The sequence below is a fragment of the Anabrus simplex genome, chromosome 4 (assembly GCF_040414725.1).
Source record: "Anabrus simplex isolate iqAnaSimp1 chromosome 4, ASM4041472v1, whole genome shotgun sequence".
NCBI lineage: Eukaryota > Metazoa > Arthropoda > Insecta > Orthoptera > Tettigoniidae > Anabrus > Anabrus simplex.
In genome coordinates this window covers 111,515,034-111,531,876 of record NC_090268.1, presented here as the reverse complement: position 1 = coordinate 111,531,876, position 16,843 = coordinate 111,515,034, and the positions used below count along the sequence as shown (strand labels likewise).

The 16,843-nt window shown below is 41.3% G+C and overlaps 2 protein-coding genes across 3 annotated transcripts in view; both read left to right on the top strand.

Annotated features, from left to right (window-relative positions):
* The window catches only part of LOC136872460 (protein Wnt-5a), an 822,369-nt gene that overhangs the window by 723,110 nt on the left and 82,416 nt on the right, over positions 1-16,843 (top strand). The gene's annotated exons all lie outside the window — the stretch shown is intronic.
* LOC137500434 (uncharacterized) lies at positions 6,961-7,620 on the top strand. The gene has a single exon (XM_068227330.1). The coding sequence runs from the start codon at positions 6,961-6,963 to the stop codon at positions 7,618-7,620; it is 660 nt and encodes a 219-aa protein (XP_068083431.1).

The window sequence follows — 16,843 nt, the reverse complement described above, 5'->3', positions numbered from 1 at the left end:
TCATTCAGTTTAGAGGTTTTACAAAGTGGTGGGTATTCAAATCCATCTTGATCAATAACGGCATGTCTTCGATTTGTTCTAGGAGAGCGGGGTGGACTGGGTGAAGACGGGGTAGTAGATGATTTGTCCTTAGCCTTATTGACTGAAGATTTTTTAAGTTTGACATTTTTAATTTTGATGCCTGTTTTGTGGGACAAGGCTTTTGGGGCAGATTTTCTGCTGCTGGGATTGTCTGTTTTGGATTGGAGATATTGCTGGTACATAAGCTTTTTATATTGACTCATTGTGAGTTCCGTATTGCCAGTAGGGTGAGAAGAGGTAGCAGTGTTAGAGGTGGTGGGGAAATCTGGTTGGGTATCGTGCAGGACATGTGCGGCGCCCTCGACAAATGAGAGGCCATCACATGCCCTATTAGTAGTGGATGTGTGAGTGCCGATGTCACGAGGTAGTGACATATTCGCTATATTGATGAGTGGTGTACCAGATTTGTAGTGACGTGTGATCCTATCTATAGCAAGCTCTAAGTGCCTGCGTAGTGGACCAAGGGCCAATGGCCGGTCTTGCAAGCAAGGGGAGGGTGGTCACACACCCGAAGGTGGACCTTTTTAATTAGGATTGGACCTGCCTGGCCTAAAAGTGTGGCAAGTACAGTTTTTAAAGTGGTGTCTCCACGACGAGACACACAATTCAGGCCCGAACAAGTCCCTCACGGAGTATAAAAGGCTATTGGCTGACTAGCAAGCCAGTCAACCAATCAGAACGCTGGATAGTCTGTCCGATGGAGACCGTAAGCGTTGACCGAGAGAGAGTGGAGATATCGCCGTCAGAATTATCTGAGATTGCTGGGAACTGCGGAGAGGACAGGGTGTGCCCTCTAACGTAGTTAATTGTCGAATCAAGATTTAAAAGTGCGGCGTAGGGGTGTACCTCCCGGTACAGTATTCTTAATCGCAGTTCTGCTAGAGTCGCTGTCTTGTGAGCTCATAGGTTAGTCTCGAATTAGCGTTTTTTGAGAACTTGTTTAATATACATGACCTTCACTCTTTCTAGTGTAGCTAGGTTATCGTTTGATAGGTGTGCCCATATAGGTGAGTCGTATGTCATGATGGGGTTTGTTTGTACGTAGCAACGAGCTAGAATAACATAGAGAGGCGGAAGCGCTGCCTGGGTGAAGCTAATAGAACGAAAGTCCGCCATGTTTCCTGTTGTCACACAAGCAAGGGGGCATGGCCTTTAAATGACGAAAAGTGTAGAAAATACGCATTTAAGAATCACTGGGGGAGAATTAAAGACCGTTGCCGATAGCTTGAAGCATTAAAGCGAATACCGCCACTTCATCATATTGCGGCACGAGGCCAACATCACGATCAGTTGATTGTAGGGTAGTTCGAAATCAGAACACTGTGACATACGACTAGGCCTCGAAATAGGAACAAGAGCGTTACCCTGCTTGGCTGTTGTGATTAAGCGTAAATTAGAATAAAAACGATGGACATAAATATTTATGACAGGAAGCCTTAAAATCATAGGGACCTTCAATAGGTTACAACCTCATTCTGTTCATATTTTTAAAATTATTGCATCCTCATGAGTACTGTGTTCCTTTATTAATCTGTTTACCCTCCCGGGTTGGTTTTTCCCACGGACTCAGCGACGGATCCCACCTCTACCACCTCAAGGACAGTGTTCTAGAGCGTGAGACATTGGGTCGGGGGATACAAATGTGAGGGAGGGCTGCACCTGCTATGCTGAACAGGGGCCTTGTGGGGGGGGGGGGAGAAGGAAGCGGCCGTGGCCTTAAGTTAGTACCATCCCGGCATTTGTCTGGATGAGAAGTGGGAAACCACGGAAAATCACTTCGAGGATGGCTGAGGTGGGAGTCGAACCCACTTCTACTCAGTTGACCTCCCCAGGCTGATAGAATCCCGTTCCAGCCCTCGTGCCCCTTTTCAAATTTCGTGACGGAGCCGGGAATCGAACCCGGGCTTCCAGGGGTGGCAGCTGCTCATGCTAACCAGTACACCACAGAGGCGGCCCATGAATACTTTACCATAATATTCGTTTAGTGTAATTATTTATTATAATATAGAGGGGTGGGGGTATCATGTTTCTCCCATTACCATATCATACTGGGATTACTAGCTGAAAGGTAAGCTTGAAAGTTGTCCATTATGAAGTGTGGCATAGTTTTAAAAACCAAGGCAACAGACATCTACAATAAAGGCTGTATACATTTCAAAAATAGCAGTAAAATACTGTATTTACCATACTTGGTGTACGTTTGAACGAAATAAGTGGTTTTTTTTTTTTGTGGGTACGTTTTCTCGGTTGTGGGCGCTCCATTTCCTTTATTTGTACATGTGAATGAAAATTAAATAGGGCTGGAAATGTACAGAGCATAAGCAACTGAATTGAGTAGGATACCATTTATCTCTTTTCGCCCTCACAACGCATTGTTCCGTTAATTCCTTGTTCTTTAAACGAAATCTGAAACAAAATTCGACAAATAATAACCGTGGCTATCCGTACTTTTGCTAAGTAAACAATAAAATGGATTTAATTACAAACAGAAATTACAAAAAGGAATCTCGGCTATAATTCAGTAATACTTACTTAAAGTACGATATATCCTTGGTTTTATTACTCCGATTAGAACAACCATACGCTGAGCTTACGGCTGGAATTCTTGAAAGCGAGAATCTATGTTTTCACTTCTTAAAACTTAGGGAATTAAATTGGCACGCACGATCTCCCTGTCACCTCAACATATGCTCTCGCGCCAATTCGCTATGTTTGACAACCGTTAACATGACTGCCCCTTACCAACTTGCTTCAAACAGGGAGCGCTGATGACAGGCTTACAACCCCTCTATGTTATCTAGCTCGTTGGTACGTAGACTTTTGTCTCTTAGCAGCATGCAAGTTACTAGGAACGCTCTGTCATCTGTAGAATATATTTGGAAGCTGGGAAAAGTTAGAGAGTCAGAGTATCTATCAGGGAATAGTATTCTTACATGATCAGAGGAAGTGTGTGCTCTCTGGCTTGACCCCCCTGTGGGTGGGGGCAGTAGAATAACACACACGGTATCCCCTGCCTGTCGTAAGAGGCGACTAAAAGGGGCCCCAGGGCTCTGAATTCTGGAGCGTGGGTTGGCGACCACGGGGCCCTAAGCTGAGTCCTGGCATTACTTCCACTTACTTGTGCCAGGCTCCTCACTTCCAACTATCCTATCCGACCTCCCTTGGTTAACTCTTGTTCTTTTCCGACCCCGACGCTATTAGGTTTGCGAGGGCTAGGGAGTCTCATTTTCACGCCCTTCGTGGCCCTTGTCTTCCTTTGGCCGATATCTTCATTTTTTTAAGTGTCGGACCCCTTCCATTTTTTCTCTCTGATTAGTGTTATATAGAGGATGGTTGCCTAGTTGTACTTCCTCTTAAAACAATAATCACCACCACCAACCATCTCTGGCTTGACAGGTAGTAATCAAACATGGTTGCATGCAATCACATTACTAAGGATAAAAATCACATATATCAGAATATTAATTAAAGTCGAAATCGAAACAGACTTTCAACCTATTAGGTCGTGTTACGTACATTTTGTACGTGTTGAATGGATGTTAAGTGCAGAGCAAAAATGGCTAACCAGATATCAGTGGGATCCGAACCCACAACCTCCCGATTTCGCGTCGGTTGCTCTACCAATTCAGCTATGGTGGCCTGATCGGTTGAAAGTCTGTTTCGATTACAATGCGGTCGTGAAAATTCAATATTTATTAATGAAAGTGTTGGTCGCTGAGCAACCTGCTAAGTAAAATCGGTGCAGTAGATCGGATGGACGGATTTGCCAAAGCTGTTTTTAGTAAGCTCTTTTAATATATAGATCTTCTGTTGGATCTAAGTACCAATCTTTTCGCTATATTTTATGGAGTGTAGTGCCAGAGTTCAAAGGCCTGCAGCCGAACTTCCCCTTTTCTTCAAATATTTTATATACTGCAGTGGTGTATTTTCCAAAGTATTGCGGTAACTTGTGTAAAGTACACACACATAACACACACTTGACTCAAGACACCATCTTCATTTCTAGGAGTAAACAACTACTGTATTTTCAAAGAGTAAACACAACCCCAGGAGGAACGCTTACTCTTAGTCTTGCCAACCCTCCCCACCGTGGTCAACCTACAAGGGGACTTTCAACCTATTAGGTCGTGTTACGCACATTTTGTATGTGTTGAATGGATGTTAAGTACAGAACAAAAATGACTAACCGAACACCAGTGGGATCCGAACCCACAACCTCCCGATTTCGCGTCGGTTGCTCTACCAATTTAGCTATGGTGGCCTAATCGGATGAAAGTCTGTTTCGATCTGATGCCCGCCGGAGGTGCGCAGAAGCATATGTACGAACGTTCCCCTGATAAACCGTGTTTTTCAGGTACGGTGAACCATGCAAATCTTGTAACCTGCATTTCTTCTTATTCTCCTCGTAGCCTTTTTCCAGTTTCTCGGAGTTGGTACGTGTGTGGATTTGGCTCAGTTTAGTATATGGATGCCCTTCTTGACGCTAACCGTATGTGAAGAGATGAAATCTTGTGACCTATAATGTGGAAATTATTCGTACCGAGATTGGCACGCGTAATATTATAAACACTGGGTGCGCACAAAGCTCGTACTCCCCTATATTACATTAAATTAAACTCAAACTGACACGATGTAGAAGTACATATACTCATTATTTATTTATTTCTACTTAGGAATCTAAAACATCCATATGTGTCCCTCCATGGTCTCTGCACAGCTGAATATGCCACCGTATTCTGATGCTCATATCAAGCAACATCCTTGAGGTCACTGTCTGCAAAGCTTCGCACGGCGCATTTTTCAGATCATCAGTTCCAACATCCCATTGCTTCCTCACCTGTTCCTTGATGCAACCCTAGAGTGAGTTATCGGGTGTTGTTGGATCAGGGCTCCTTGGTGACCATGGAAGAGGAGCTGGATCATTGTCCGATCCTCACGGTATTCCCTGCCTGTCGTAAGAGGCGACTAAAAGGGGCCCCAGGGGCTCTGTACTTTGGAGCGTGGGTTGGCAACCACGGGGTCCTCAGCTGAGTCCTGGCATTGCTTCCACTTACTTGTGCCAGGCTCCTCACTTACATCTATCCTATCTGACCTCCCTTGGTCAACTCTTGTTCTTTTCCGACCCCGACGCTATTAGGTTTGCGAGGGCTAGGGAGTCTTTCATTTTCACGCCCTTCGTGGCCCTTGTCTTTCTTTGGCCGATACCTTCATTTTTCGAAGTGTCGGATCCCTTCCATTTTTCTCTCTGAGTAGTGTTATATAGAGGATGATTGCCTAGTTGTACTTCCTCTTAAAACAATAATCACCACCACCACCACCTCAACCGATCCAGCGATTCCCAGAGACTGCGTTCAGACGTAGCCACTGCGAAGTGAGCCGGCGCCCCACCGTGTTGAAAACCAAACACCGTCTGAGATTCCCGCATTTTGCACCTGCGGGATAAGCTAGTCATTAATCATCTGGAGGTAACTGTTCTGATTAACAGAATGATGAAAAATCTGGGCGAAACAGATGCGTTTGTGTCATTCCGGCCCAGATCATGACGTGATTTCTTGAAAATGTATGGATTTTCTTTTCCCCAAACGTGAACGTTGTGACTACGGGAGCTGCGATAAATCGCTCATTTCGTCAGTGAACATGACTTCTGAGCCATTGTTTGGAATTGTTGCAGCATACGACCACAAGCATCAACACGTCTCTCCAAATCGTCATCTGATAATTCATTGGCACGCAATGGACGCCAACACCTCATTTTCAGATGAATCTTGATGTGTTTCCTCACGGTTGATTCCGGTATCCCCAACTCTGACGCACGTTTCCGTATGGACTTAACTGGAGATTGTTCGATAGATCTTTCCACGTCAGCACAAAGTTCGAGTCTGGTGGATGGACTTCCACTTCTCAGCGCGTCGCGAACACTGCCCATTATAAAGGCTTTCTTTTCCCACGCTTTCTTCCTTGTCGGTGCTGCTTTCACAAACCGCGCAATGAAATCTTCCCTCACATTTTGAATTGATTTGCCACTAATTTTACGCTCATGAATCCACACAGCAGACAGCAAAAGTTTCTCAATAGTATAATCACTTGTATCAGCCATTCTTTCAACATCTTGGCACCAACTGCTGTCAACAATCGAAGTCGATAACAATGGGTACCTGACAATAGAAATAAATAAATGAATAAATAATGAGTAGGGGTATACGGACTTTGTGCGCACTTTGTAGTTTCCTGTCTAGAGTGAACGAAGTAGGGGAAAATTTAACTGCTACTACCTGGCATGTATGCTGCTGCATTCACATCTAGATCTACAGGATTATTCTAAATGATTGTCGGGGTTTCGTGATTTTTTTTTTGAAAACGTGGAAAACGTACCATTTTTATTGTTGCAGTAACGGTCAGACAAACTCTCAAAGTTTTATTTTGCATCAACTGTAGTACATAACTTACCACCAGATGGCAGTAATAGCAGTGTTTAACAAAATGGAGGTTAGCGATAAGGAGAAAGCTTTTTGTACTCTTGAATTTCATCAACACCGATCCGTTACCAGAGTCCAGCGCAATTTTCGGACAAAATACGGGAGGGAGCCTCCTTCTGACAACTCTATTCGCAGATGGTAGGCACAATTTGTGGATACAGGTTGTTTGTGCAAAGGAAAAAGCAGTGGGCGTCCCGCTGTGTCAGAAGCGGATGTCAATCGGATTAGGGGCGTTTATCTCCGTAGTCCTAAGAAATCAACTACGAGATGTAGCAGGGAACTGCAAGTTCCTCAAACCACAGTATGGCGTGTGTTACGAAGGCGCCTAAAGGTAAAGCCAAATCGCCTACAATTGCGTCAAGCTCTAACAGCTAATGACAAAGCCCTACGTTTCAACTTTTGCATGACACTGCAGGAACAGATTGAAAAAGATGATGGTTTTCTTGACAGAGTAGTTTTCAGTGACGAAGCTACTTTTCATGTAAGTGGAAAGGTAAACAAACAAAACGTTCACGTTTGGGGTGCAACGAACTCCCATTGTTATGTGGAACTTGTGCGAGACTCTCCTAAGGTGAATGTGTTCTGTGCCGTTTCAAACACGAACGTCTATGGCCCGTTCTTCTTCAATGAGCAGACAGTAACAGGGCTGACTTACCTGGACATGCTCACAGAATGGCTGTTGCCCCAGTTGAGTGACCACAGGGATGATTACGTGCTGCAACAGGATGGTGCACCACCTCATTTCCACAGGGAGGTCAGAGCATTTTTAAGCCAAGAACTTCCACAACTATGGACGGGACATGGAACGGAAGGTGATCTGATGCTCTTACCATTTCCACCAAGTTCACCAGATCTTACACCATGCGATTTCTTCCTGTGGGGATATGTTAAAGATCAGGTATTTGTTCCTCCTCTACCGGTGGATACTCAGGAAGTGAAGCAGCGCATCCAAGCCGCCTTCGAAAGCAACACCGCTGCCATGTTGACTCGTGTGTGGGAAGAGATGGACTATCGAGTAGATGTGTGTAGAGTGACACAAGGCGCACATATCGAGCATTTGTAATGTACTATATATGTCACAATAACTTTACGAGTTACAGTACACAATAAAACAAGATTCATATTCCTACGTCAATTGCACTGTGAGTTATGAATTTTTGTAACTCCGACAATAATTTAGAATAACCCTGTACATCATGAACGCCATCGTATGAGGCAATCAAACCTTCACGGCTTGAAATATGATTATAAATATGTGTCCTTCCCCGAATACAGTTCTCATCCAGAGTCTCCAATGTGATATTAGTACGTTGCACGTAAAAGAGACCTGCAATGCTATGTTACTGTCAATTTCTGCTGCCTGCGATTCAAAGTATTAATTTGAAAGCATCATTAAACTGGTGGGCCACATTAGTGATGGGCAGAATCTAACACTGTTCAGAATCGATTACTGTGCATCCGAGAATATTTAAGAATCGAAGCTTGCATTCAAAACCAAGTTCGCCGGGCTGAGTGGCTCAGACTGTTGAGGAGCTGGCCTTCTGACCCCAACTTCGCAGGTTCGATCCTGGCTCAGTCCAGTGGTATTTGAAGGTGCTCAAATACGACAGCCTCGTGTCGGCAGATTTGCTGGCACTTAAAAAAAAGAGCTCCTGCGGGACAAAATTCCGGCACCTCGGTGTCTCCGAAAACCGTAAAAGAAGTTAGTGGGACGTAAAGCAAATAAAATTATTATTGAAACCAAGTTCTCGAATCCTACATAACTCGAGTAAGTGAAATGTAATTTAATTCGGGACATCGGGAACAATTATGTGTATATACATTTGATGTCACGCCATTGTGTGCTGTCAAAATGCCCGACTCTACTCTGTATTTTCATTCATATATGTATATATTATATATCAGCTTGGTTAACAAACATTTGATTTCACTAAGCGAATGGCCGCGTAGCTGTCAGCTTGCATTCGGGAGATGTGGGTTCAAATCCCACTGTCGGCAGCCCTGAAGATGGTTTTCCGTGGTTTCCTATTTTTATACCAGGCAAATGTTGGGGCTGTACCTTAATTAAGGCCACGGTCGCCTCCTTCCCTCTCGTAGTCTTTTCCTATCCCATCGTCGCCATAAGACATAATTATAGGCTATATGAAATGAAAATGAAATGGCATGTGGCTATTAATGCCGGGAGTGTCCGAGGACATCTTCGGCTCGCCAGGTGTAGGTCTTTTGATTTGACTTCCGTAGGCGACCTGCGCGTCGTGATGAGGATGAACTGATGATGAAGACGACACATACACCCAGCCCCCGTGCCAGCCAAAATTAACCAATCATGGTTAAAATTTCTGACCCTGCCGGGAATCGAACCCGGGACCCCTGTGACCAAAGGCCAGCACGCAAACCATTTAGCCATGGAGCCTGATTATAGGCTATATATCAGTGCGAAGTAAAACAAAATCTAAAAATTAAAAAAAACATTTTATTTACCCTTGTATGAAGAGCAAAGAAAGTAAACAATTGATTGTGAGTGATTTGCATTCAAATAGCCTCCTATAACAATCATTACAACTTGTTTTTGGCGTTTAAGCTCAATCAGTAGGATTGTGTTCGAAAACTTCTCTTTCTCCCGTCTGAGAGAAGCATTTAAATACATCTTAGGTAAATACTCGTATGACACGCGTTCTCTCTTTACCACCTGAACTCCCCATCATGAATTACAGGCGTAGTTCTGATTTACGTCCAGAAATGGCGTTACTATCCTCAATATTATCGGATATTGCATAAAGAGAGATCGCCGAATTATCAGTAGTGAATACCTCCAGAGAAGTATTCGAATACGTTTTATCAGTATTCGAGGTATCTCGAGAACTTCATCGACATTTTGCTCTCGAATACTCCCATCACCAGGCCACATCTTACAGAAAGCACGACGCGCGAGAGTACGGTGTAGGAGGGTGGGTCCTGCTCTAAAGAACTTGTCGTACTATCTGGAAGGTGACAGCGCTATTCGTCACAACGTCAGGTGTAATTAGGCTCTCTTCAAACTGTCGTCCTGGTGGTAAGATGTCTATATTGAGTGATGTGAAGCCACACAAAACTTATCTCTTGTAGACTGAAATAGTTTAACTGAATAAAGAGTTCAAAAGCTCCCTATCTATCTTCTTTCACCGTTCTTCTAAACAAGGGTAAGTCGTTTCAAGAGATAACTGACGCTGTCTCTGATTCACGATACCCCTTTTGATACCTCATTTAAGGCAGAAGCATGCTGTGATGAACGTAATCCACACCTACCAGGTCACATCACAGCACTTATTAATTTCCTCACGATGTATTCCTATGAACAGTACGTTGAATTGTTGCTAATTTATGGAGAAAGTATGGTCGAATTAATATGTATGCCACGCACTCCGTAATGGTAAACAATTAAATGAACACTGAAAAGTGGTCAAAATTTCGAACACTTGTTACTCTGATTATGCAGAGCACCCTACTTCCCACCTACAGACGATCATGTCGCAGTCTAACCTGGCTATGTAACATCGGATAAAAACGGTCCTTTTCAGGAACAAATAAAAAGTCACTCTTTGGAATAGGATGATATGCGGCCATATTACAGTCTTTGTAAATGGCGTTAATCGAAAAAAAAGAAAAAAGAAAAAAAAGGGTACCAGCCTGTGGATCAAACCTACAACCACACAGCAATAGTGCGTGATTTAACCACCCTAGCTACCACAAGCTGCGGTGCGTTGTTAGCACGTTGTAGTCCTTATAGATACTTTCTGTCCAAACGTAAGATAGTGTTATACGTAGGTGTGTTAGTTTTACACATTCATTATACGGTAGTTTAAGCATTAGAAATAACACTGCCGTTAATGATTTCTACCATAGTCGCGAGCATTATATAAATGGTCTGCTTGTTCTAGGCCATAAAGAAGAAGATGGCTGTGATATACGCGTTAGTTGGGTTACCTACAAAAGGGGGCTGGTGAACCAGTCGGTATATATATAAATCACTGCAAATCATATAGTCGCGTATGTAATTTTAACTTCATGAAAATTATTACAAATATTTATAAACATTTCCCTAAATGTTTGAGACCTGTCTTCCGAATAGTATGCTTCGATTTGTGAACTTTCTTTCTAGTTGTACGTTTACATATTTCATGGTCATCTTGGTGATTATGGAGAAGGTTGTAAAATAAGCTAAGAATTTCGTTTCAAGGCGCTAAAAAGAATCGAACAACAATGGTCTATTAGTTCATGCGATTTTATCAAGCGTTGAAGAATAAATAATACGAATAGTTTAATAATTATGAACACCTTTCTGCAGGAAATGCATACGGCAGTGAAATGTGCAGTTTCTGAATTGATTTCAGTAGGCTTTTTTAAAATTGAAGCGTAACATAAAGAGATGATGGACAGACTATATGGTAATTGTATTATTATTAACAAATACATCGCAGTTGGGAAATATTCCGGTGTCAGTGATCACTTACAGCAGTGTGATAATAAATTGAAGTTAAATCATAATTACCCAACAGGAGCATCAGCAACGACAACAACCACCACTACAAGAGTACAACAAGCAATTTTGTGGAAAGAAAATAATGCAAGAAATAGTACTAGTTTAACATTCTAAATCCAGCATCGTCATATACAAACTTACAAACATCTTAAGTATTTCCATTGTTTAATACTACGGCTTACAACACTTCATATACAAATTCACACTTACCGTACCTGAAGTATTTCAAAATTTTACACAATGACTTTCAGTAGAGTGAGCGCTCCAATTACTGACCATTTGTAAATACAGCACGTTAATATACAAATTCACACATACCTTAAGTAATTCATATAGCTTAACACTACAATTTACAATGGATTGAGCGTTGCATTAAAATATGATACCATCACATAGACACTTACGCACAATTTACAGAATGCTGGAGTCTAGTCTTGAAGCGTCTTTGGAGCAAACTTTGATAACATCCCTCTAGTAGCGGAAACAGACATTTTAATGATTTCAATGATGATTTTAGGTTTAAAAGAAAGCAAAGAAACAAGAAATTGACATATATACTCTTGATAACATTGAGCGTGTGATAGCCGAGTAACAGGAGATATCAGATGTGAAGGGTTTCATGCGGGTTTTTACAAAATACTTCCTGATCATTTCAATTTCACTTGCAAATGATCTGCTTTTAGGGCTGTCTCCCATGTGGCAGATTCTCTATCAGTTTCTGACCAGTCTTTTCTTAAAAAGGATATCAAAGAAGTTGGAAATTTATCAAACTTCTCCCTTGGTAAATTATTCCAAACCCTAATTCATCTGTATGTATAAAATAACATGTCGTGGCTGACTGACTGACCGACTCATCATCGCCGAGCTAAAACTACAGGACATAAAGAAGTGAAAATTTGTGGAAACATTTATATTGCAGTGTAGGTGTTCATTAAGGAAGGATTCCGTCGCTAAGGGGGTAAAAAAGGGGGTTAATTTTTAAAATGTGTATATCTATATCTCTAAAATTTAACAGTTTATAGGCGTTAAAATTGGTATTTGCAATCTCCTTTAAAAATAAAGGAAATCGAAAATCTGCTTAAAGAGTTAAAAAGAAGTGAAACAAGGGATGAATTGTTAAAAATGAGTATATTTTCAAAACCTTAACATGTTACAGACGTAAAAATTGGTATTTAGAATCTCCTTTATAAATTAAAACACACGCATTTTTTCGTTTGCGAAAAATCCACTTAAGAGGGGTTAAAAAAGTGAAAATGGGGCGCATTCTTAAAGTGAGTACGTCTCAAAAACTAAACATGTTACAAACGTGAAAATTGGTATTTGTAATTTCCTTTAAAAAATAAACAAATATTTCTTTGTTTTCGGAAAATCCACTTATGGGGTTGAAAAGAAGTGAAAAAGTGGGTGAATATTCAAAATGAGTATATATCTCAAAAAACTTACCATGTTACAGACGTAAAAATTGGTATTTGGTATCTCCTTTAAAAGTAAAGAAAAATATATTTTCTTTTCGTTTTCGAAAAATCTATTTAAGGGTCGGGGTGGGGAGGGCCGAAAATGGGATGCATTTTTTTTTTTTTGTGAGGTTCTTGGGGTAACTAAAATTCAATATTTTGGTAGTTTTTATACCTTAGGAATGTTCATATAATGTCTTAGTGCAGTACCGATGTGCGATTACTTTTATCAAATTACGAATTCCACGCGAGCGAAGCCGCCGGTAACTGCTAGTCTTCCTATGAAAGACTGTTTTCCCCAAATTTTTCTGTTGAATTTCAACTACATCTTCATATTATGATTCATTCAAGCTTTCTTCGTTTGCTATTGTCAATCCACGCCATTTCTCCATCGACAGCTTATAACATTCCGCTTAGTCGAACTATTCCCTTGCAACATTTTCGTAACACTACTCGTTTGTCGGAAATCGCCCAGAACAAATCGTGCTGTTGCCTTTGGATCTTTTCCAGTTCTTGAATCAAGTAATCCCGGCGAGGGTCCTATACACTAAAAACCATACTCTATTTAGTGTCTTACCAGTAGCTTATACGCACGTTCCTTTACATCCTTACTGAAAACCTACAGCCTGTTTTCCAGTCTTTGACCGGGTCAGGGATGTAATGAATGAACCATATATAGGCTATTAGTACGATGGGGTCGCCACTCCCAAAGTTGTATATTAATGAGTGATAGATGCTATGAAATGAGAAAAAAATCAACAAATAACAGTGTAACAGGTACCAGTAGCAATAAACAAGTCTAGGAAAGACAAGATTGGTGGTATAAACAGAACTTGGGCTTCAAGCCCTCACTTAACAATTCCTGAGCTACACACTTAACTTTACAAAGATCATAACTTTACTTAAGGGCAGAAATCCCCTAATACCTGGTGCACTGGCTCCCAACTCACAATATTAAGCCTTCAAAAGGCATTCAGTAATCTTACTTTGAAAAGGAGCTAACAGGTTCTCAGTTTTCAAGCCTATTCAAGGCAACACCAAAAATATCTTACATCTTTTGGCCTTCCATGGTCCAGCTTACAAAACTGAAACAGGGGTATCTTGTACCCAACCTATAGGGCCTTGGTGTAAAAGAAATAACAGTTAAATAAATGGCCCGAACACAAAATGAAAGGAGGCGAATACTTGCACTCCTCGATGTGACTTCTTAAAACCTAAAGGGCACTAGGCCGATGAAACAGGGGCTATTCCCAAACTATGGAGGTGACTCGTATAAGAATAATTTAAGACATTACGGAAAGGGAGAAAACCAGTTACAAACCAAAGTGAAGGGGAACTCGAGAGGATAAGTCACTCTCTATCCCCGATTTACAGTTAAAGATTTTAGGAAGTTTTTACATAAGCCGGCAGAAAATTACATTTGTAGAAAAGATTACATGGTTCAAGTTTCGGACCTTTCCCTCAGGTTATACTGCGGAGCTAGCAAGAAATAAAGATGTTAACTGGCCATTACCTTGCTGAAGACCTGCTGCCTGATGAAAAGAGGCGCCTGTCGCCTCCTGCTCGACACACACACACAGTTAGATGTTGATCAAATGGCCAAGAGGCGTGAAAATCCGCGGTTTACAAACCCTCGGGGAAAGTTCGAGACCTTTCATGAATAATCAAGACACACCCACAGAATTTTATTGGTCGAATTTAAAAGTGGCCCTCAGAATCGAAGAAGAAATACAGGATTGGTTGGAAAATAATTACAAAAATTAGGTATTGGCTGGATTCAAAACTGGCGGAAAGAAAAGATAAATATTGCCAACCCAAAAATAAATGAACATCAATTAGTAAAAAAGAAACTTATGAATACAAAACTTCTTCAAAGAAGTTCTTTCACTTTGGACCAGGGCGCATGATCATATTTTTCTAGCAGTGACATATATGAGACAATGCCCAAACTTCTTGATGAACGGAAAACAAAACAACTTGAAATTCACACAGTACTGTAAACTTCACAATAACAAAATTACGGTAATGACATCTTCTGAGAAAAGGTTTAAATAGGTCTAGTTTCAAGTTCAGTGTTTCTCCTGTAGAGGAATTCTTTCAGGCGCAAGATTTAAATGTGCGGCGTAGAGGTGTACCTCCCGGTACAACAACAACAACAATAATAATAATAATAATAATAATAATAATAATAATAATAATAATAATAAGTACGCACTGCGGCACACCACTAATGTTTGGGATTATTCAAAATAATAATTTCTTACGTATTAAACTCAACGGACCACTAATCTATTCCGTATGGAGTGGCACTAACTTCACATAGAGTAGCGTGATAGTGTTGGTACAATATTATTTATCATGGCGTCCTGGGAATCAGAATGGCTAGCTATCCGAAACCCAACAATTTGAGAGCAATTAAGAAGACAACTTCCGTGTGGCGGTCCTTCTTCCGGCCTTCACGGAGAGAGCCCGTAGTTTTATGTAGACTGAGGGGGTGGTGATTATTGTTTTAAGTGGAAACACAACAAGGCAACCATCCTTTATATAACACTAATCAGAAAGAAAAAATGAAAGGTATCCGACACTTCGAAAAATGAAGATATCGGCCAAAGAAAGACAAAGGCTGCGAAAATGAAAGACTCCCTAGCCCTCGAATGCTCTAATAGCGTCGGGGTCGGAAAAGAACAAGAGTTGACCAAGGGAGTTCGGATAGGAGTCTGGCAGAAGTAAGTGGAAGCTAGGGGCCCCGTGGTCGCCAACCCACGGTCCCAAGTTGAGAGTCCCTGGGCGCCTTTTAGTCGACTCTTATGACAGGCAGGGCATACTGTGGGTGTTGTTCTACCACCCCCAACTACAGGGGGTTTGTGTAGGCTGAGGGTAGGTCGTGGAAGATCTACGCATTCTTACCTCCTGAAGAGTGGTGCCGAATTCACCGTGGCCCGCATCCTCACAGACTGTGCCGAACTCTCTGGCTTAGGATGGAACCTCGGCCTGCAGGAGACACTCGAACTCATACTAGCCGATGACGGGAATACTACTGATCTCGTCATTCGCTTTTTGTGTGAGAGTAGATTAATCAAGGTATTCTACATTTCAAGTTTTCCGTGTCCTTTTCGGCTTAATAAAATTATTTTAAATTATGTTTTTAAATTCATTTTCAAATTCCTCCATTTTACAAATAGTTTTAAATTTATTTTCATTTTGTTTCCACTTAATTTGTTCAGAGAGGATGGTTATATAGTTGTACGTTTTCTTAAAATAAGAACCACCACTACCACCATCACCACCACCACCACCTGGTGTAGTATTGCCATATGTAGTATGTTTTGGATTCTGAAAGTTAAAAAGAAGTGCGAAAAAATTAAATCTTTTCTGTAAGAATCAAGTAAGACGAAATGAACAACAGTACCAAACGTGAGCTGAAGTTCACTTGCAATAGGGGATTCAGTTCTTCATTTCATCACTACCGCTGTTAAGCAACAAGGTGATTAGTGATTACACACAATAGAGCGTGTTACACCGCTGAATGCGAGTCAATATAAAGCTCAACATTTATTTACAAAGTCATTAAGTATTATATCACTTTCAAATGAGCTCATTGGTTGCTTGTAAAGACGTCAAAATAATTTGTAATGTCTGAGTCTTTCGTAGCCGTGACGATTAATTCCCCACAGTATAATTTACCCGACTGAAGTGGAGTTCGTTTGAGAGAGACAGGGAGAATGAAAGCGACCATCGACCTGTTACACGAGAGAGGTCATCCAGTATAAATAAACTTCATGTCATGCATTATGCATTGACCAATGACAAAGCCAAAACAAAGTTACAGTATGTCCACTTTGAAGACGGAAAGTAAACACTGAACAGCATTGCCAGCTGACTCTGTTGTATATTAAATATCATCGTGACCTCCTTTTTAGACTACCTCTTATTATTACTTCCTACCGTAAAGCTGGACCCCTGTAATTCACTTTGTAACATTAGATAACACATTACTTCCCTTGAAGAAAGATCTGTTGAATTCTCTCCATTTTAGGTTAGTGCAACCAAGAATATTGGGTTTGCAGTCTAGATTCCTCAAACTGAAGTCTTCTTCTTCTTCTTCCTGGTGTGCCTGTCCGTTTCGGATGTTTGCGATCAGCGTGGCAGCGCATCTTTTTCGGTAACTAATCTTAAAAGTACCTCCGAAAATGTACTGAATAATGTTATAAAGTTCTTGAGCTAAGAAGTTCGTTCTTCTTCTTCTTCTTCTTCTTCTTCTTCTTCTTCCAGATCCTCTATTTCTTTCTATCTTTCCCTGGATAATCAACTGT

Coding starts and splice junctions, on each gene's coding strand:
- LOC137500434 (XM_068227330.1), top strand. CDS start 6,961: ATGACACTGCAGGAACAGATTGAAAAAGATGATGGTTTTCTTGACAGA.